General features: G+C 38.1%; 1 protein-coding gene across 6 annotated transcripts in view; it reads right to left on the bottom strand.

Moving 5' to 3' along the window:
- Nucleotides 1-6352: 6352 nt before the first annotated feature.
- Nucleotides 6353-22985, bottom strand: part of Slc39a12 (solute carrier family 39 member 12) — a 44617-nt gene continuing 27984 nt past the window's right edge. For 5 of the 6 annotated variants that reach the window (XM_090318968.1, XM_090318971.1, XM_090318973.1 and 2 more), the window contains 3 exons: nucleotides 21928-22086; nucleotides 20543-20730; nucleotides 6353-6811 (listed from right to left, as the gene is read on the bottom strand). In XM_090318968.1, the coding sequence (XP_090175094.1) occupies nucleotides 6683-6811; nucleotides 20543-20730; nucleotides 21928-22086 (476 nt within the window). In that variant the 3' untranslated portion in view covers nucleotides 6353-6682. Of the gene's footprint in view, nucleotides 6812-17803; nucleotides 18095-20542; nucleotides 20731-21927; nucleotides 22087-22985 lie in introns of those variants that run through there. The other variant, XM_090318972.1, reaches the window with a different exon arrangement.

Here is a 22985-nt window from a genome sequence, read left to right as displayed (position 1 = left end):
TGAGTTATTAACACCCAGCTTCTTCACATAGTTTTTAATTCTCCCTCTGGTTGGGCCAGGAAAAGAGCAGAGGGAATTTGGGAATGGTCTTGACAGGGCTCTGGCAACAAGTGCTGAGGTCCTGCCTGGGAGAGGTGACAATGTGGCCCCTTGATGGGTTGGCTTTCAGTGAGAATCCCCCCCCCCCAAGAGATAAATTGCAGCAGGCAATTCTGAGCCTGCATATCCGTCACCATAAAACACAAACATGAGGCCAGGCCTTCCGCAGCATTAGCCTTATCTGAAAGACATTATGTGATCAGAGGGACTTTGGCAAGTTCCCTGTGCTCTGCAGGGCAGACTAGGCTGCAGAACTGATCTTGTGTCCCCCAGCTCCTTTTGATTCTGTTAAATGAAGGAACAGCAAACACCATTTCCATGTGATGACTGGAGAGACACAAACCAGAGACAGGCCCGCTAAGTTAAGTACATTCAAAGGAGAAATATTTATATTGTACATTTTAAATAGTCCCTGAGGGAGGCACAATATGTTTTTCATCCCACTTGTGTTTAAGAACTTATCGTACTTGAAAAGAAATGCAAGCCCCTCAAGCTGTGGGTTCAAATGATAGTGATTTTCTTATCATACAGATCAAAATAACAGACTCCAAATCCAAACTTGGCTTTCTGTGCAAAGGCATGAAATAAAGATTATCCAGACAGAAAGGTAAAGGATTGGGCTAATGATAATTAGCCTAATCTGGATATAAGCAGCCCATAAGGGAACACTTGTCCCCACAATTCTCCTGTATAATTATGTAACACCAATGCACATTTTCTGGAATGTGTTTGTTGGGGTTTGGGAGGAATGCAGAGGGAATATATGCTAGGAAACTCAAAGGAAGAAATATTTCTGTTCTGGATTGACCTAAAGCAACTGGGTAGAAATGAGGTTGCTTTCATCGCAAGTTTCTTGAAAGAGTCTGGTAACTTTCTACAGTCCCTAAAAGATCAGAAAGAGAGACCTGTATGGCCAAGTTGGTCTTTGTAGATGTAAGAGACCACCCAAGTAGATGAAGAGAGAGACCGGCTGTTAGGGACTGGAAGAAATTATTATGTAAGAAAATGAGAGAAAGAGGTAAAGGGGAAGACAATTCCACGGGGAAAGTGGCTCATTATTTCCAGTCTGGGGTGCAACCTGTGAAGAAAACAGAGGTTTGCCATGCCATTGAAATGTGAGAGGTGCAGGCATGAGCCTGGTAAGGTGTGGGCCCCAACTTTACCGTACTCTAGATATGTGATCTGGCCAACTTATAGAATCACTTTGTCATTTTTCTCCATTTGATAGTTGGGAAATAATAGTATTTCTCTCTCTTTTTGAAATCATAATAAATGCATAAAGTGCCAGAAACTACAGTTGTTTTGAAAATTCAGTGAGATAAGACAGATTATTATTTATACAGCAAGGCCCCAAATATTGAAAGTGTTCACCAACTGTTGCTAATATTATTACTGCAAATTTTGAATGAATCCAATTGAAGTATTGTTCATTTTCTAGTTACCAGGAAGATTAAAATGTGAACAGAAGTAAGACTAGAATAGTCATAATTTGATTGTATATTACATGGAAGGAATTGTGTCATGAGATCAACTCTACAAGTATGAAAGCATTGTATACAGGACAGTATCTGAGCTCAGAGATATAAAAGCATTTGTTCAGTAATCTGAACATAGAAAGTATATGTCAGATCTGGTGGATATAATGTAACCCTTCTATTAATTACAATAAAAAAATATATGGGAAAAAAGAAAGTATATGTCAGAAGCAGTTTACAAACCAAACACAGACTCTCAGTAATGTAGGCTTATGTCAAACATTTAGGCTCACATACATGAACTACCAAGGCCTGGCTTATTTTTTTTAAGGGTACCAGGTGCTAGCTGCACACACCTGTAATCCTAGATGCACATGAGGCTGAGATCTGAAGGTCTAAGCTGGAAGCCAGTCTTGGCAAATAAATCCAAGAGACTCTTATCTCCAATTTAACTAACAAAAAGCTAAAAGTGGAGATGTGTCTCAAGGGATAGAGTGTTAGATTAAAGCAAAAGAAGCTAAACAAGAGCTCAAGATGTTAAGTTCAAATCTTAGAATCAGCATGCACACACACACACACACACACACACACACACACACACATCCTTTATTGAATGCTGTGACAGTGACCTAGAAATCTGAGAAAAACATACCATATTGAGTTGGCAAAGCCCAACAGCTCCAAAAACAGATGGAAAAGTGCTCCCCAAACTGGCGTCTGTGCAGTAAAGAGTCTGTGAGTCTTTGCAACATAAATATATGGTCATTCTCCCAAATGCCTTTACACTGGCATCAGCTCCCAGACATGGTAGGGGCTTTAGAGGCCATCCGGGCCCCTGACCCTTTAACAGCAGCCTTCCCTGACTGAGGAAGGGGCTTGGGTACAGATCTGCTGCGCAGCCAAGGCCTACATAGTGCTCCAGACAATCCCTTTGCAGGGATGCCTCCCCACTTTCTGTCAGTCTTGTCAAGGGAGTCCTAGGGTGCCAGGCACTTAGGGTCTGGGAATCATAGGGGTGCTGCCATTTATTGTGTAGCTCTGGGAAAGATACTGTAACTTTCAGACTCATGGTGCTCATATGGAAACTGGAAATTACTTCATATGAAGCACTTAGCAAACACCTTGCAAATGAAGTCCAACAAAGAATAGCTAGTAATGTTTATTAATTAAGAGCAACTTCTACATATGCCTCTATCCTTACTCCTTTTTTTCTTATTTCTGGCCTTTTTTTTAGTGATTCATTGAAGATAATAATGTCTGGGACTTTCTTGCCCAGGCTGGCTTTGAACTATGCTCTTCAAATTTCAGCCTCCCTAGTAGTTAAGATTATAGATATGAGCTAGCTACCAATGCCTTGCTCATGCTCAGATTTTTTTTTTCTGATTTGAGCCCTCACAAACTTCTTTTTCCTCAGCTGTCCTTGAGGCACTACTCCATCAATCTGAGCCTAAGCAATCAAGCATAAACCCACACAGCCAATTTAGAGACTGTTTTCTTAGGGGTCGCAGAAGGAGTGTGATATGATGAGCTCAGGCTACTTTAGTGATTGGCAGCTGAGGGGCCCTTTCCTTTTTGTATAGAAGAGGAAAGATAACTGAAGATGTGCACTATCCTGAGTTTATCTCAGAAAGGGAGGTGGGGCCTCACCTTTGAACCTGGATTCTGAAAAGGAGGAGTGGTAGGAGTGGCCACAGATTTCAGGCACATACACTTGACATTCTAGGGCCTTTCCACATGAATCAGGAGCATCCATCTTTCCAGCTTCTTTGCAAAATCCCAGCATCACAGCCAATTCCCTTCTCCCAAAGAATTGCCTGTCAGTGGATGATGGATATTCAAGGAAGATTCTTGCATGATTTGCTCTTTGATATTGCTCAGGAAGTATTTCTAGTGGTGCAACACCAACAGCAGAAACAACAACAACAAATCAATCATCATACAGTAGAAACTTGAACTTAGGTGTAGGAAACAGAAGCATCCAACCATTATTAAAAAAAAAAAACCTTCTGGTTTTAAGAAAATTGCCATGGACTCCAGAGATGTGTGAGTGAAAATAACCTGACCTTAAAGAAATGATTCATAAGGAATGGTTAACCAGTCATTGTTTTAGAAGGCACAAAGTTGTCTTTGTGTTTTTATTATTTGCACTCAGTTTTGAGGAACAGAGATTTTCTAATAATTCCAGATTGCTTGTGGCTGGAGGGCACCTCAGGCTATGAGATGCTGTTTAGAGCCTGATATAGATTATTAAAATGCTCCTAAGAAGGTAGAGGAGGGGGAAAATGGGTGAGGAAGAAAGGAGCCTACATTCAGGAAGTTCTGTGCTTAAAATCAGGGCATCCTGGGTATATGACTCTGTTCATTTAAGTCCTACATCCTTTTCATAGTTCTACCAGTCTCAAACTCATTTTAACTTCAAGTTAAAATGAGCAGTTCACGCCAAAACTTTTAATGTAGGCAGTCTCAGACCACGCTACACTTGCAGTGAAAACAAAGCCATCCACCATAGTGGTTTGGCTGCATAGATTAAGGCACCTAGTTATGGTCAGAACCTGGGTATAGAGACCCAGACACAGATGGTGCCAGGTACTTTTTGTTGTGAGTATATTGGCTTGCTTGTACTAAGTGGTGCTTGGTCCGCTATAGTTCCTTCTCTAACAAAACAAGGGGAGAGCTCTCCATGTAAAGTTTGCTTACCTTTCAAGGTGACTCCTCAACCAGCAATTCTTAGGCCTGGTCTGATGATCCAGTGGAATGGGACAAAGAAGAGAGACTTTCGGGTCAAGAGTTCAAGTCCAGGTTAATTTTACAGAAGTGTTAACCAACTCTCTCAAGAGTTCGAGTTCTCGTGCCTACAGCGATGCACTTGTTCTTTCTCCAAGCCAAGCCTGCTAAACTTCTATCACAGCTGAAGTGCTGAGGATCCCACCCCCGCCAGAAATATCATCACCATCCAGAGCCCCACATCGCAGCCCTCATCCACAGCAACAAAGGCAAAACCCTCCAGGGTACAAAGCCGGTGATCTATCTTTACCACAGATAGGCCATCCCGCTGTTCTGGATGCAGGCCAAAGTTTAGTAACGATCGCATCATACACAGTTAACCCTCTTATAGGAAATCCTAATGATAGCTAGAAAATAAATCTCTTTTACTTTGAAGTCAAAGCCGTCAAAAATGATGATGCTTGGGTGAGGCCATGGCCAAGAGCAACTACCAGTTTGTGAGTCAGGCATAAAAGAAAAGAAATATCTATGAGTGAGTGCTATGAGTCACTTGGGCAGGAAAACAGTTCTTCTCTTGTCTACATCTATGTGTGTATATATCAATATATATATATACATATAATACATGCATAATATATGAAGATATACATATAATATAGACATAGTATATAAACATGTATATAATACACATAGTATATTCATGCATAATATATAATACATACTACATATACATAGTATATATATTTTATAGGTTATCATATATTATAATACATATACTTCTATAAGAAATATGGATATATATCTATATAATATGGATATATCTATATAATATACACATATATACCATGCTATATACATTAACTATTAGTATAAAATAGTACCAATACAGTATATATATAATAGAGATGATAGTTTATATACAAATATGCTACATATTATAATATAGACATATATTTACATATTATAAACATAATATGTATATGTGAGTATTACAAATTAGTAATATATATCATATTATATTTATATATTTATACAATATATACTTATATATACTATATATAGTTATACATATAATGAATAAGGCATATTTATATATGCACATGTAATATACATATGTATTATATATTAAAATGTCTTACTATATTGTATATGAAATTCTATATGTAATAGCTTATACATATCATATGATTAGTATATGTAATCAATTATATATAATTTAAAATATATTTACATAATTAAGAATATATATGTAATTTAAAAATAAGGAAAATATTAGTCATCAATTTTTCAAGGTAAAATATTTTCTATTTTAATAACCCATATTATCAATAATGAACTTGCTCATAAACTTAAATGCTACTTAGAGTTCCATAATTCTTCAGAAATAAAAACACGTCTCACTTACCAGTTATCAACATACTCTATATATAGACTATATTATCAACATACACAATATACTCAACATAGATCCATGAGAATTTAGACATAATATACTTCCAGACCCAAGCTTCGGTTTCTTTTGTTTTAGGTAAGTTTGTGTTTCTACTACTTGCATGGGACAGATCTTGCGTGCTAACTTCCCCTGAAGAATGCTGACATATTTTCCTCAGGACTTAAACATTGCTTCTTTCTTTGTGCACAGGGCCAGGGGTGCTGCTTCTGGTGAACTGTCCTGCTCAGCCTTTGTGAAAGGACATGGAATCTGACATCCAGTCACAGAAGGTAAGACAAAGCATCTCATGAAAACAAGACTTTATTACATTTGTTCATTGTGTCATTTGCATTTGCTTTATAATTTTACAGGGTAAAGGTCTTATTGACATAAAAAGGTTGTAATTGATATCATTCCTGACACACATCTATATACTTTAAATACTACACAAAAAGCAGTCTTTCCTAGGAGAAAATATATTTTAAGTGCATTAGAATTAATTAAGGATTTACTATAAACCAAAAAAGAGAAAAAAAGAAGAAAGGAAGGAGGTAGGGAAGGAGGGAAGGAAGAATGGATGAGAGGAAGGAGGCTAAGAAGAAGAAAAGGGGGTGGGGAGAGAGCATGATGGACAGGGAAAGAAATGCAATGGGAGAGATGGGGAGGGAAAGAAAAAGAAAAGGAGGGAGACAGAAGGAAGGAGCAGGACAGAGGGAGAGAGGAAGCGGGGAGAGAGAGAAACAAACATTAGAATCAAAATAACATTTCAGTGAAGGAGAACATGACCTTTATGCTTTCAAATCCAAAAGTGAATTATAAATTAATAAGTTAATGAACTAGAAAGATATGTGTTTTACCTCAAATTAAAAAAAAAACAATCCTAATTTACTCATCAGTGTAGAATACAGCAAAAGAAATTCAATTCACTTTGGAAGGATGTGAGGATCTTAGCTTATATTTTAATGTTTTGTTCATATATAGCCAAGAGCAGGAGAATGAGCCAACCTAGTATCAATCCAACGTTCTGCAGGAGAAACATCACCCAGGGTCGCTGTGTTTGAACATGACTCATTTCAGGAAGCTAAAAAAAGAATGAAAAACCAGAATAAGGTCCACATATTTTCAACTGCTGGGAAAAAGCTTGGTGGGAACACATGAGAGCCTTGTTATTCAAAGCTGAATATCCTTAAAATTCCCCACTAACCAGAAGCTTGGTAGCATGAACTAGAGCCACGGGAGACTGGCTCTAAGGATCCAGGTATTGGCAGAGGTCATAAAAGGATCAAGTTGTTTTGTGAAACTGAGCTCTTCTTCTCAGCAAATATTTAGATGCGAAATAAATACGTGAGAGGTTTCATATGCCACCCCCCCATTGTTCTATTAGGTTAATGATACTGGTAAATAAATTTGTCAGTCGTTTCATGGCATTTATAGTTGTTTGTTTCCAAAGAGCTGCCCAAGGTCTTTGTGACCTTTAGCACAGTAGAGGCATCATTTCCTGGGGCTGCATTTTATTTTCAGAGACAAAAAGGAAGTGACTTCATGTTTGTGAAATGCCTTCATACCATTTAGAAGGAAATGTTTGCTCAGGCATCTTGTGGAGGGTGACGGTCTGTTTCTGCCTGAAGTACAAATTTCTCACCATGACTAAAATCTCTTTGCCACGATGTGATTTCCATGGGACTCCACTCTATCTTGGGTCACCATGGACTGTACATTTGGTGGCACCACCTTGGTGACACTGACATTTGGAGCTAGACACATTTTTTTATTTAGATTTTTTTATTGTAATTAATAGAAGGGCTACATTATATTCACCAGATAGAAGATGCATAACTTCACAAACATTGATACATTTTCTCATGACATGGTCCCCATTTCCCTCCCCCTTTCCCCCGCTCATCTTGATTTCCCCCCTTCCCTATCCAATTTCAAATAACCAATTAAGCATATATAAAATATATCAGATAACTAGGTGAAATATTGTAACAATATGAGATAACCAAGGGATAACAAAAGAGATGAGAGATAACAGAGTACATCAAGGACAACAATCACTCATTATATGGCTTTGGTTTCTATATCCTAGAGGTCCTTTCATTTAGTGTCATACTGTATGGCCTTATGTATCTAGGTTTTGTTCTATTGTAAATCTCTGCTAGGAGAGCCCAAGGTTTCTACTGATTATGACAAATGAGGGAAGCCATTGAGCCTATGTTCCTTTGAGTCTGGCTTACTTCACTTAATATAATTTTTTCTAAGTCTTTCCATTTCCTAACAAATGGGTCGATGTCATTCTTTCTGACAGCAGCATAGAATTCCATTGTGTACAAATACCACAACTTGTTGATCCACTCATCAACTGAGGGACATCTGGGTTGGTTCCATATCTTTGGTATGGTAAATAGTGCTGCAATGAACATTGTTGTGCTAGTGGATTTAGTCTGTCCTTGTTTCTGGATGATTGGGTAAATGCCAAGTAGTGGAATTGCTGGGTCATAAGGAGTTCTATGTTTAGGATAGACACATTTTTGTGGCAAGTTCTCTATTGTCTATCATCAGAGGGTCAGCATCCACCAACTGTGCTACTAGATGTCATGGAACACCTGTCCCAGCCATGAACTATTAGAAATATTTTCTGCCATTGGCAAATGTTTTCTAGGCCTAAAAGTCACCCTTGGGAGAGAAGTACTGATAATGTGATATACTCTACACAAGATCAACATATAACCTGGGCAAGGGCTATACAATGGGAAAGCCAGTGCATACCCTTTCAAAGGCTCACAGTGCATCCCCAGAGTCCTGTTTGGAGTTCTTGAGGAGGAAGATACTCTTTGCTTTTAATCAGATAATTTAGTAAGACATGGATTTGAGTTGTGACCTTCTACCTTGTACCCCAGCATTACCAAAACTGAAAGTACAAAGTAGACCCAGAACTACCATTTTTGGTGGACAGCCTTAAACAAAATGACTAGTCCTTCTTATGGTTTTCTGCCTGTATGACCCTTCCATTATCAGTCATTCTAAAAAATACTTTGAAAAAAATCTATACACTGTGAATAATACCTAATTCATTGCCAACTTTCTATGTGGCAAAAGGTAGTTGAAGCACTGAATTGTAATTTATTTTACATAATTCTGATAAGTAGTCAGGACTGTTGTGATGACTTCATTAACTCCTTTCAGTTATGTGCAAGCATTGGCTCAGGGAAGATGTGGCTGAGGTATGGTCACGTGATATTGGAGCGAGGACAAAAAGTCGGATTAGCTCATTGTGGTACTCAATATTCAAGAATGTATAAAGACTGGCTCTTGATCTGAAATCATTCTAATTAGAAAAATCACAGTGGTACAAATGTCTACTTAGGCATAAAAACCATCAATAAAGAAAATGATGCAAGGAAAATACAGGGAGAAAATACAATATTTCACATAGATATTATGTTCTTGTAGCCATTAAAAATATCATAGTACTAGTTCTATGTTTTCAAGATAATTTGAAAGACATTACAGAAACAGACTGTGTTTGGTCCAAAGTTACGGGAAAACAAAGAAAAAAAATCACAATTTTTACAAAGCATAACGAAAGTTGCATCACAACACAGAAGCTTGCATCTTCATTTGGGTGACTTATTTTAACTTCCCTATATATAATTTGGTTTGGAGTAAATTCAGCTTAAGTTGCTTTGGTTCTCTTTAGTATGATAATAGATAAACACATAAATCATAGTAGCGCTTAAGCATATACCAGAATAGCAGAGAGCCCTAGAGACATTCTATCCAAAAAAATTCAGATAGGATAGCAAGGTTCAAGCCATTATCTGAATTTAACCAGGTAGGCCATCATTTCAGTCAAGTGTGAAGGAAAATAAATGTCCATAGACATGAACTGTCAAGGGCTTATAATTTTTATTCTTTTTCAAATTTCTGAGAAGAGTTTAATTGCTCTCAGTTCTTGTCTAGCTTCCAATGAGAAAAGTCTTTTATTCCAGGGCAGTAGAATTCTTCGTTGAGTGATTTTATAAATCTTGATTTTTTTTTAACACCAAAGGTTAGAAGGGATGAAATGATACCTAGAATTAATTATCACTGAAATATAGAGGCAGGGAGAAAAGAAGGGAACTTTAGCAGGAATCGTATCCAGAGACAGGGCTAAGAGGAGTGAATGGTTTTAGATTTCTCTCAGGAATTTTGAAATGCTAAACTAGAAAACAAACTTATCTTTTACTATTATGTTTAGAAAGTTGTCTAACCAAAATCAGTGGATGTAAAATATATGATAAATGAGAACTTGTCATTTTTTGGGGGAGGGAAATGGGAATCTTTTGGTATATATTGTTAATTTTTCTTTCAAATGAAGCCACAAGCAAGAAATTCCTTAAAATGTACCAGAGTGCATATAGTCACGTGGCTTAACCGCAGACAATGGTCTCTCAAAGTTTCATTACCTTGTCAGTATGTCATTGTGATAGATAGATAGATAATGCAAATGAGCACATAATATCAGACGCTATGCAGCAGCTACAGAGCAGGAAAAAATAGGGTGATAATGTAAAACTTACTGGAACTAATAGGTTGTCCTTTGTTTTCTTGCTCATCTGAGCTTCAGAGTCTTGCCTCAACCAAAGACTTCTCTGTAAGCTAAACTTGGTTTATTGTTGATATCATCAAACACCCATTTCAATGTTTGTTCTCATTTGTAGTTCATAAATGTGCATTCTGAAGAAGAAAGGTTAGCATTCTATGTTTTAAGTTAGCAATGCCAGCCCTTGCATTAGTAAAGGTTGCAACTTAGGGTGTGTGTCAGTAACTTATGACTTTAACCCTAGATTGAAATCCAGAGGATCATAATGCAAAGCCAGCCTATGCAGAAAAGTCTCTAAGATTCTGTTTCCCCCTCAAATATACTTGGGCTGCAAATATACAGCTTGAGTGGTAGATTGCCAGCAAGCTCGTGTGAGGTCTTGAATTCAAACCTCATTGTAATTTAAAAAATATGTCTCAAACATCAATATTCAATATGCATCTCTTGAAGACATTTGGTTATATCTTTTATGAGGGTGAAGAAGCTATTCTTGAAATCTACTTTCTCTCTGATGAATGAATTGCATTGGGGTATGAACTTTTAGGAGTGAATGGCCTCTCTGTTCATAAAGCTCACAAGAATTGATGAAGTCTTTCTTTTCAAAAGGAATCCTCACTGCTTATGTGTTCACTGAGGCAGAGGTGATTTGCACTTTATAAGCAGAATCATGTTTGAGAAAGAAGAGCAAGAAGAAAACTCAGAAACTTATTCTGGAGGGTTCCTTAATGACAGACACCTGGTCTCTGGAAGGCTCCCTGCTCTAATGGCCAATGGCTTTCTGTCCTCTTGCAGAAGGTTACACACTTAAGAATAAAATGGAAATTTGTTGGTGCCAGTCTCTATTGGGCATGAAGAGCTCCAGTTCCTTGTTGGCAAAGGCAAATCATATGCTTGCAAGTTCATTCCCAAGGACTCCTGCTCGCCCATTCTGCTCATCACTTGTCATTGTATGCACAAAGTTGATCAAATGAAAAGTCACCTACTTTGCACAGATCAGGAGAGGTCTCGTGGTTGAAAACCCTAGTATTATTAATGTGTCAATACTACATAAATGGATCCATAGACTATATGTTCTCCCATTTTTCCCAAATAGAATAATTCACCCTGAAATTCATATGAGAAATGGATGCGAATATCACCATGAGAGTTGACTTTATGTCTATTTGAATGGCTGCTGTCTGACTGGGTGTAGTAGCTCAAGCCTATAATCCTAGCCCCTGGGACACCCTTAGTTAGATGGATACAGGGTTTTGGTAAAAAGGCAAAAAGGTTTTGGAGATGGACAATGATAATCATGACTTAACAATGTGGCTGACAGCCTTTGAAGCAGACATATAAAAATGGTTTAAAATGGTCAGTTTCATTGCATGCATAATTTGATTATGATAAACATACAATGCTTTGCGTTGTTGCAGTTTGGAGCTGTTGCGATTACACTGAGCTGCATGAGGGTGACAGTTAAGAAATGAGAAGTGTTAGCTACTACCTGGTAAGAACTCATTTTCCTAACTTACCCAAGTTCTGGGTTTTGTTTGATGCTCAAGTCCCAGAGTATAAACCCAGATCTCCCATTTCGCCAATAACTGCAAACGAATTCATTTCTGCAGAACTAGATTCCTTCTTTAGTGAGTCTGTAGCCTTATCTATTTCAAAGTTCTTAGTGATTATCTTTGAAACAAGATGGCAGAAGTCTTAAAAAAGAGAGATGATGTTTACTAACTACTGCCTCTCCATAGTATCTGGCAGATCGCTTTCTAAAATATCCTGGAGAAATTTGTCTCTGGAATATTTCCTTAAAAAGTGCCTTATCAATTCTCTGGAATTTGTGTAAAAAAAAACTGTGTCCATTCTTGCTTCAAACCATCTCTAAAGCGTGTCAATAGAAGATTGGGTGTGGCTATCCTGGATTTATTCCTTAAATTTCCCATCTTTTCTTACAGAATTCAATTTTTCTCAGTGCTCCTCTTGAAAATCATGGAAAGAATATGTGAGCCTGGGTCCTGTTTGGGAACTGCATGTTAGCAGAGTATGATAACTCAATGAAATCCTGAAACTGGTAAATTGGTTCTGGTTCACACTGGTCCAGAGTGGAACTGAGGTCTTTTTAATTCATGGTTATGATGTAAAAACACAGCATAGCAATATTATTTTTTAAATATTCATTCATTCAGTCAATCAGTCAATCTCACTACACAGTTTAGACTGGCCTGGAACTTATTCTCCTGCCTCCATGGTTTGAGTGCTGGAATTACACCCATGCCCCACCACACCAGGGAGTACAGCAATACCGCTCTTTCTTCTCAAGCAAGAAGGCAAGGCCCACAGTTTTCACTATGTTAGTGATAGCCAAAAGTAACTTTCGAAACTTTAAAGGACACCAGCACTGGGAATTTTACTTGACAGATATTCAAACATAAGGTACTAGAGGATTATGCCACCCAGATGCTGCAACTCCATGGCAGTTCCTAAAGCATGTTGTGGTAGAAGCTAACAACATTCTCTCTGTGAAAACTGAGTTGTAAGAGGAAGGTAATATCATTGTCATGCAATTAAGCAAGATAGAATACCACTTTTCACTTGCATTTAGTAATTTACTCCTCAGTTTTTTTCCCCTAGGGGATACAATTCAATTAGATGAATTCTTGATTTTATACACTTGGCAAAGATAGCCATCCGCCAGTTTTAGTTTAAGAATGGTTGCTTTGAAATCATTGCATCTCTATCTCTATCTTTAGCTCTTTCTATTGTGTATATGGTTTGAGAAAGCCACTTTAAAGAATAATAGTATGATTTCTAGTGGTAAATTTCAGAGACAGTTGAGTATTCATCAAAGTTAGATCTATTGATTATTATTGCAGTAGAGAACTGTTAAGTGGAACATCCACTGATGTGTGTGTGTGTGTGTGTGTGTGTGTGTGTGCATGTGTACCCCTCGTGGGCTTGCACTCAGGGTCTGCACACTGTCCTTGAGCTTTTTTCACATGAGGCTAGCACTCTACCACTTGAGCCCCAACTCCACCTCCAGCTTTTTTTTTCTTCTGGTAAATGGAGGTAAGTGCCTCATGGACTTTCCAATGTGGGCTAGTTTCGTACCACAATCCTCATATTTCAGTCTCCTGAGAAGCTAGGATTACAGGTCCGAGTCACGGGGATCCAGCAGGCTCAAGTCTCTCCTATAAAATGGCTCAGTGTTTGGAGATAATCTAGGCATACTTTGCCATGTTGGTCAGCCAGCCATAGGTCAGGTATAGGTAGCTCGTACCAGTCATCCTTGTTATTCAGGGGTCTGAGATCTGAGAATCATGGTTCAAAGCCAGCCCGAGTAGGAAAGTTCATGAGAATCTTTTTTCTCTCTTAACTACCAAAAAGCCAAAAATGGCACTGTTGTTCAAAGTGGTAGAGTACTAGTCTTGAGCATAAAAGCTCAGGGGCAGTGCCCAGGCCCTGAGTTCAAGCCCCAGGACCAGTACAAACAAACAAACATCCCAACCAATTACACACTACTACTACCCAATACAATGTAGATCTGTGTAAGTATTATCGTATTATCCTTCCTTGTTTAGGGACTAACGCCCAGAACAAAGTCTGAATGGTCAGTACTGATGCAGTTGAAGGGAGATATATTTCAGTTGCAGTTGGTTAAATTCATGGGCATGGAAACTACAGAGGCAAATTCTTAGGTAATTTGCCTTGAATTTACATGGCAAGGCTTTGTTTTGCTTTGCTTGGGCTTCCTTATCCACTACCTCCTTCCCTCGGCTATTGCTCCTTCACCATCCACTGGGTTCTATTAATATAGTGGGCTCCGGGCAGCTGTCCAGTTCCCCCAGTTCTTGAAGCATCTCTAATTCCATCCACAGTTAAGAGTCCCTTGAGGTTTCCACACACATGTTGCTATGGCAACTCAGTCTGCAGGATCTAAAAGCCTTAGGAAAAATGCCCAAAGGTTTGAATTTTTGCTGAAGATTAAAAAATAACCCCCCCCAATTTTTCTTGAGCTTACCCACTTTTTTACAGATTCATTAAGTTTTACTTTATAGAATAAATCATATTTGCTAAAAAAAAGTCTTTTGTCAGACATTAATAGCTCCTGCTTGTTATTCAGGAGGCTGAGATCTGAGGACTGAAGTTCAAAACCAACCCCAAGCAGGGAAGTCTGTGAGATTCTTATCTCCAGTGAAGCATCAAAAAAGCTGAAAGTGGAACTGTGGCTCCAGTGGTACTGTATTAGCCTTGAGCAAAAGAGCTTAGGAACACCCAGGTCCTTAAGACCCAGGACTGGTACCCCAAAATAAAGTCTATTCAAACTGATTAAAAAGAGTTGAGTGGGTTGCTTTTCCTTCAACATGAGTAACTTTGTAAACTTCAGAAAATCTGAATGTAAGAAATCACTTAGACTTCCCGTTCAGAGAATTTTCTTAGAAGGAATGTTAGGTTCTCAGACAGGAGATGTCCTCACTTAGTGGCCCCCATTGACACAGAATCTGGACCAGCATCAAGGTCTTGTATTTGCTTTCTACAGTTGTTATTAACAAGTTACCACAAGCTTGGTATTTTGAAACAAAACAAATTTAATATCCCATGATTCTTAAGTTCAGCATGGGCCTTGGTCAGGCTTGCAAGGATGTATCAGACAGAAGGTCATGTTCCCTTCTCTGGGCTCTGGATGTGGATTCATTTCCTCATCTTTTCCAACTCCTGGTGGTTATACCTAAATTCCTTGGCTCCTGGCCAAGCTGGCTGACCATTCTCTCAACCCTCCTCCTGTCAGTTTATCTTTTTCTGATCACCACTGAGAAAAGGTTATCCACTTCAGAACTCATGTGATTATAAACAGAGACCACCCTGATAATCCAGGATCATTTCACAATCTCAACATCCTACGCTATATAGGTTTATATGCCTATATTGGAAAAGAAGGTCAACATTCTCCCTCATAAAGCATGAAAATAAGGAGAAACTTAAATATAAGGTAATATGGAAGGAAATAATAGAAATTGTGGAAAACACAAAGCATCAACATAGACTCCTTGGTAGGCTTTTTGTTGTTGTTGTTGTTGATCATGGAGTTTCAACTTAGGGCATGGGTGCTCCCCCTGAGCTCTTTCACTCAAGGCTAGCACTCTGCTACTTTGAGCCACAGCTCCCCTTCTGGTTTTCGGGTGGTTGATTAAAGATAACAGTCTTACAACTTTCCTGCCTGGGCTGGCTTTGAGCCATGATTCTCAGTTCTTAGCCTCCTTAGAGGCTATGATTACATACGTGAGCCACCAGCTCCTGGCTGATGTTGGACTTTCTATTCACATGAGCTTTTCATTCTCAGGGAGAAATGTTCCCGGGAACATAATAAAAGTTTCCAGTGAACTGGAAGCTTTGCCTACTATCTGGGTCATCTGGGCTTCTTATGCCAATGGATCAAGCAACCAAGTAAAACTTCTACTGGTAGACATTCCTGTTATTGATGATCAGCATGACTTAGGGCTGCTGCTACATTATCGGGAAAAATGAACTATCCAGAAAGGGATCACTTTGAGCACCACTTCCTGCTTCCAAAACTGGAACAGTGACATCTGGACCATTGCAGAAAAATATGGCAGGGCAAGGGAAAAGCAATGGAGACTCAGATTCCCCCATGAGGACCTGGGGGGCCCTGCCAGGAAGGGAATCCTTGGTGTGTTGAAACACTGTCAGAGGGGGAGACAACCAGGATTAGGCATTGAAGGGTAGATCGGGTGGCCCAGCTTCAAAGACCAGCAAGGCTGGCACCTGTTTTTCTACCTATTTTGTGGTAAGGATTTGTGTTGTAGTTGGCTGACTACTATCAGAGAGGGGCTGTGAAAAAGACCATGAGATTTAAAGGAAATGCAAATCACAACAATATTGCAATTCCATCTCATGGCAATAAGAATGGCCTAGACTCTTAAGAATGGGAGCAAAAACAAAAGCTGGCAGCCGCGAGTGGAAAAGGAGCCCAGTAACACTGTTGGTGGGAATGGAAACCAGTGCAACCACTCTAGAATGTGTTCTGGAGATTCTTCACCACAGTTAACATCAGAACTATTCTATGATCCAGTGATACCATTTGGGGGGCATTTCTCCCAAAGGTAACAAGTCAAGATACAAGTAAAGACACTTGCACACCCATGTTCATGTTAGACCTTGGTTATAAACATATATGAAAACATACACAAAGTCATACACATATCTACACAAACTGAAGAATGGAATAGGTAAAGGATGATGCCATGTTATAACTCCTCTGAACAAGGAATGTACACTTTAACAAAAGCTGACACATGTTTTATTGTGGGGTAAGAAAAGATAAAAGAGAAAGAATAGGTGAATATGGCCATTATAATCAACGTACCTATGTAAATATGGAAGTATGAAACCAGCTAACTTGAAAGAGCTGGGTAAGGTTGGGGACATGGGGCAGAATGATGGAAGGAGTTACATTGTACCTATAAACTAATATGTTGAATTGAACCTTCTTGGTACAACTACTTAAAACTAATTTTCTAAAAGTTCATAATATCCAGAGGATTCTGGTTGAGAAAAGAGAAACTGCTTATGCACACAAATTTTGTGTTCTGGATTTAATCTTGATCCCATTTCTTCCCTCAACCTCAGCTGCAGGGATCAATTGCAAATAGGTGTTAATTCATTTTGTGCCATATTTCAGTCTTACACACTCTTTTCTGTCTGGGGAGTCTCCCGTTTGATGGCATGGGGTCCTTATGGGAATGCTCTGGGCATTAAAGCTCGTATCATCTAGTCATAGGAGTGGGGAGATGACATTTGTAGACAATTGGGTTCAGGGGATCAAGGCCTATAAGTACATTCTTTTTCATGCCCCAGATAAAAAATTTTGAGGTTCATTTTTATAAAATCTTCTAAGAGGATCTTGTGTGATTAAGTCCCCTACCCATCAAGTAATGATCCACTTGATGTACACAGTTATAAGGGTATTCCCATATGCTTTCACATTTTCTGTCCTTAGTTTGTATTCCCCCAGCTCCAGCCCAAATGTGTGGCTATCCTAAGGCATTGCTATCGCTTCTGCTCTGAGGGAATCCCAGGCTAGGACCTGGATCTTCCTAGCAGAAAAGTCATTTTCCTCTGCTTCACAGAGGTGCATTCAGTCTTCACACATGTATTCTTCACTTCTTTTTATCAACAATTCCCTGAAACTGGGAGTGAGGATTCTTTCCATAAGGTATTGCCACTTGGCTGGCACTTTTCCCTAGAGAAGAGTTTCTTCTTCACTGACCCAATTTCTAATGCCCACCCCCATTTTTATCCCCCCATCCTTTTTCTTATACGAGTTTGGAACAACACATCCAATTACTTTGAAACAAACAAAGCAAACATCTAGCTAGTCTGTTCACATTAATTCTGCTCAGAAAGTGCCTAATATGCAGGATTGAGCAAACAAAACAAAAACAACAACAACAACAACAAACAGTAATCTAAAACATCCCTCTTCAGTTGCTGTCATTTATTTTCTTTGCCATATTACAGTCTTGGAACTTCATTTTCTTCTCTTTAAAAGCAGACTATTTTCTTTGGCACAACCCCAGAGTAGAGCATCAGTTAAACTTGCTGCTATGTGAAAGGAACTGTATTTGTTTAGAAGTTACTCAGAAGGCCGTGAGAGCAGGCGACCTGAATTTTAGGAAGTAGCCCCAGGAAACTCAAAGTATTTTCTTTCCTGTCTTCTTGCCAGGATGCTGGCTTTCCCTTGGCCAATCATAATTTGCAAGAAGTTCTAGATTTATGCTAGTTGGAATGGCAAAGAATATCATCAGATGCATTGTTTTCTTAGGAGCAATTTCTTACTCTTACAAGATAAGCAGCAAAGGTATTGAAAGGAAAGCAATATATTGAGCATAGAGTTCTACATGATAAATAAGATTTGGGAATCATTCCAGATCAAGTTTGGAAGCATAGATATTGTAACAACAACAACAAAATAGATTCTGTACATATCCATCATACTTGATGAGATATCCAGTCTGTGTTAAAAACGGAATCAAATTCCCAAAAAAATTATCCAGCTAATGACCCCAAATGAACCCAAAAGAAAAAAGGCTATCCAAACCAGAAAGATGAAAATCAAGAGGCTCAAGAATGAAGCTGGGGCTTGAGCTCAGGACCTGAGCACTGTCCTTGGGCTTTCTCAAGGCTAGAGTTCTACCACTTGAGTCACAGCACCACTTCCAGCTTTTACTATGTATGTGGTATCAAGGAATTGAATCCAGGTCTTTGTGCATGCTAGGCAAGTATTCTACCACTAGACCAAACTCATGGCCACAAAAATTGTTTAACTGATCATTTAATAGTGAAGGAGTGTATGTGTTGAAGTTACACAGATTGTTCAAGTTGGAAAGATCACAGAATTTCCTTACCTTAAATTTAGGTTGGAGTGGGAGTAGGACTTATTTCACTCTTAGATTCATTGTCAAAGTTAATTTTTTTCTGAGTATAACAAATGGTATGTAAGAATATTTTGAAACACAAAAGGACCTTTGGTGTCAATCTCATCCCCTAGAATCTTATAAGAATGAAGGAAACCAGAGCTCCTGTGGACAACACACATTTTAAAGGCATGAGACAGAGATGAGCCTGATCCCTATGTAAAGCCATGAAGTATTCTAAAACTTTGGAAAGTCTGTAACGATAAATGACTACACCAAAAAGAGAGGGGGAAATCCCCAATTTATAGCCTAATGTTTGCATCCCAAGCTCTCAGATCAACAAGATGACAAATTCATAGAAAAAAAGAAACAAATAATAAAGATTAGGGCAGAAATGAATGAATTAGAGACTAAAAATTATACAAGGGTGAACAAATACAGCAGTGGTACTGACCAGACACCATGTTGATAATAAATATTCAACAGAGCAAGGGAAGGGAGTCCTATTGTCCAAAAGCAATGTACTCTTTATCTCCCTTATATACTTGTAACCGCTCTTTATACTATCTTTATAATAACACTAAATAAGAGTGGTTAACCTTTGGCTGCTCTAACTTAAGAGAAAATGGAAAGATGCAAATGAGTAAAATTAGAGGTGAAAATGGAGGTATCAAAAATGCCAATGAAGTCCAGAAGCTTGTGAGGGAAGGTTTTGGAAGTTTAGATTCACACTGGAAAACCTTGAAGAAATGGCTACGTGTCTAGAGGCAGTCCATCTACCCAAGCTGAAGAAAATATAAACTAGTGAAACAGATCTGTAAGAAGTGACGGGAATGAAGCAGTAATAGTCTCTCAACAAAGAAAAACCTAGGACCTGATGGCTTTAAGGCTCATGTCTCCCAGACCTTTAAAAAAGATCACCAATACTCCTCAAACTTAAACTTACTCTATGAATTATGAATTATTCTAAAACAAGACAAGGGAACAAGAAAAGAGAAACCCCCAAATTCTCCACAACATACTTCCAGGCAGTAGAGTTATGGCTTAAGTGGTAGTACACCAGTTTTGAGTGAAAAAAACCAAGTGAGAGACCCTGAGTTCAATTCCTAGTACTAACACCAAAAATAAATAAAATAGAATACTTGTAAAAAAAATTCAGTAACACATTAAAAATACAATATACCATTATCAATGTACTTTTATTCCAGGCCTACAAGTGTATGTGTGCATACTATATATGTATATATATATATACGTAGCAAAATCATATGGTCATCTAAATTTGTGTGGAAAAATACTTTGGCAAAATTCAATATCGTTTTATGATAAAAGCTCTCAATAAAAGGAATAGAGACAATGTACCTCAACAAAGTAACTACTATGTACCATAAATTCATAATCAACATCACACTAAATGGAAACCCTGATGCCATTTCCACTACTATCAGGAATAAGAAAGACAAGGCTCTCCACTCATATCCATGACACTTTTTAGACAATTACAAAGAGTTTAAAGTCTCTATGTAAGTACTAAAAATGCCAATAATTAGTTTTTTAATTTCATACTGTTCCTTTTCCCTATAATTAAACTGCTTGTATTATAGAGAACTTATATTATTTATATTATATTGATATTTATTTTATTCTTTATATTATCCTTTCTTTGTTTTCTATGTTTTTCAATAGAAGGAAATAATATAGGATGAGTTATTCTCCCTATTTACCCTGCCATTTTAATTCCTTTTCCTGAATTGCTTTTTACATCTTGAGTGTATAGGAAAAATGAAACAGAAAAATCACAAAAGCTTACCATTTCCACCAGTGATAAATATAAGAACATTCCAGCAGTAATGGTTAAGATCCAGTCTTGGACACAGTGGTCAGCAGAGACTGACAGTCCAATGTACAGTCCTATGAAGGCCGTTAGAGCACTTAGAAAATTCATCAGGATAGCAGTCTTAGTGGAAAGCCCAGAGCTTAAAAGAACAGCAAAATCTCCTGAAGTTTAAGAGAAAATGGGAAGTGTAATTATCAGCTCTCTAGACACCTTTGATGACTCAGTACATTGCAAAGCTGTTTCAGAGGTTAGTAACTGGAACCAATTTCATGTGTAAAGTTGATGCGCCAGTTAAGAAATCACTTTCCTATGATTTTGTAGGGTTCACAGCCAATTTGTGCTAGCTGCAGTCTGAGCATTCTCTTCCTTACGCTTCTCCTAAATATAGTCTATCCACAGGGGTCTCTGACATTTTCTCCAGTTCCTGATATCCTGTGCCATTTTTGACTTCAAAACAGAGCCACTTTCTGACCCCGGGTTTATGAATTGTTTTGCCTGGAAGCTTGACAGGGGAAAACATATATCATTTAACCTTGTATGACTTAAGTTACATAGGAATTACTATGGTAAGGATAAAACTACTTAGAGATTTTCAAATTATTGCAAAAGGTGGTTAAGAGAACCATTTTTCTTTGTGAAAAGTCGTTCTAATGCCTTGATGATTTCAGATTTAAGGAAAAAATAAAACCACCATTCTCTCACACCTTTCCCTCAAAAGAAGAAAGATATACCAGTAACTCTGAGAATACATATTTCTTAGTCCAGGGATTGAGAAAAGACTAAAATTGGACAGAAGAGCCAAGCTCTGCTTCCTAGTTCCATTTTATAACTGACCCGAGGAAGAGGTCTTGAAATCACTTTGCTTGCTTGCCTGGACTGCAAGAGTCTCTTCCTTGGTGATTTTTCTTTGACTTTAATCATTTTGTATAAATAAATTGATACAATCATGGTTTGGCTTTAATTTAAACGTTACTATATCCCCTTGGCTTAGTTTCTGTCATAATGGGCAAAATTCTACTGATAATATTTTCTCCATGTCTAACACACACATTTTAAAGTCCTTGCTAAAGTTTTTTTTTTTAAATTGTGATTTCTCTGCATGATTCTCTCCCATGTAGAATTCTCTAGAATTCTCCACACAGAGCCATTTCCAGCCCTGGGAAAAGAAGTCGACTTGAATTTTGTCTCGAGGTATAGGAAAAGTATTGTGAATTTCCTGTGGGTTTATGTGAATTTTAAATGCCAATTATCCTTCTTTCAGCAGTTGTTCATTGGAAAAAGAACCCAAGCAAGTCCTAGCCAGACTCATTCTGTGACTTTCTCAACGAGCAGGAAAGAATGACGAGCGTTGGACTCACCCATCTCATGTGGAATTTCGTGACACAGGATAGCAATGGCTGTAGTCACTCCTGATTCCGATGATGATGTGAATGCCGCTCCTAGTACTAGGCCATCTGCAAAGTTATGCAGACTGTCCCCAACCAGTATCATTATGGCCAACAAGCTAATGGAGTTGCCTAAATAAATAAATAAGTATATACATTAAAAAGGGGTGAAAAACAGTAGCACAGGTAGCTACTTCCCAGAACCCTTCCAATCCAACTTTCCACTCCACCCATCTTCCCATCCACCTGTGACATTCTCACATGCATTTAACTAAATAACCCCCACTTCATTCGTTTCTGCTTCCAAAGAAAGTTAGGACTGGACATGCAATGATAGCAATCAGTACGCTTAAAACAGTCACTCTTTCACTCACAAGTCTAACAGTAATGAGAAAAATGATGTGCTGGCATTTGCTATTTTATTATTTTGTCTAACTATGATAAAAGATGTAACTTTTAAAGCAGTATCGTCTCCCTCAGTACTGCCCATGATTTTTCCATTGATGAAATATTTAGTGAAGGGCCTTGCACTATTTTTTGTGATACTGAAATATATATTATTGAGCATCTTTGAGAGTATTTACAAAAAGTAGGGACTAACAAAAATATATAATAAGATACTTAGTGTTATTATAGTCTACTTTGTACAATATCATGTTTCTAGAAACAGTTAACCCTCATTCAGGGTTATACAGGTTATTCAGTGTCTAGAGTAATTAATCAACTCCAAATTATTTGACAGTTCCTTCACAGTCTTTTTTAAAAGACAATTTCTCAGGCCTGTAACAAAAACAAAGAATACAAGTAATTTCATGGCTTACACAGTTGATTATGTACATAGAGCAAATGAATGTCAATTTGACTGTATCCCGCTGTTCAAATTCATACATTGAAATGTATTAATTGCCTTGGTGGTCAAAAGATTCAGGGACCTCATGAATGGGATTAGAGCTCTAAAAAGAGATGTTAAGAGCTCCTTTCCCTTCCTTTCATGGGAGAACCCAATGAAAAGGTACTATCTGTGAATCAGA

The sequence above is a fragment of the Megascapheus bottae genome, chromosome 26, assembly GCF_031878675.1.
Source record: "Megascapheus bottae isolate mThoBot1 chromosome 26, mThoBot2.hap1, whole genome shotgun sequence".
Classification (NCBI taxonomy): Eukaryota; Metazoa; Chordata; class Mammalia; order Rodentia; family Geomyidae; genus Megascapheus; species Megascapheus bottae.
This window is presented reverse-complemented; position numbering and strand designations above follow the sequence as displayed.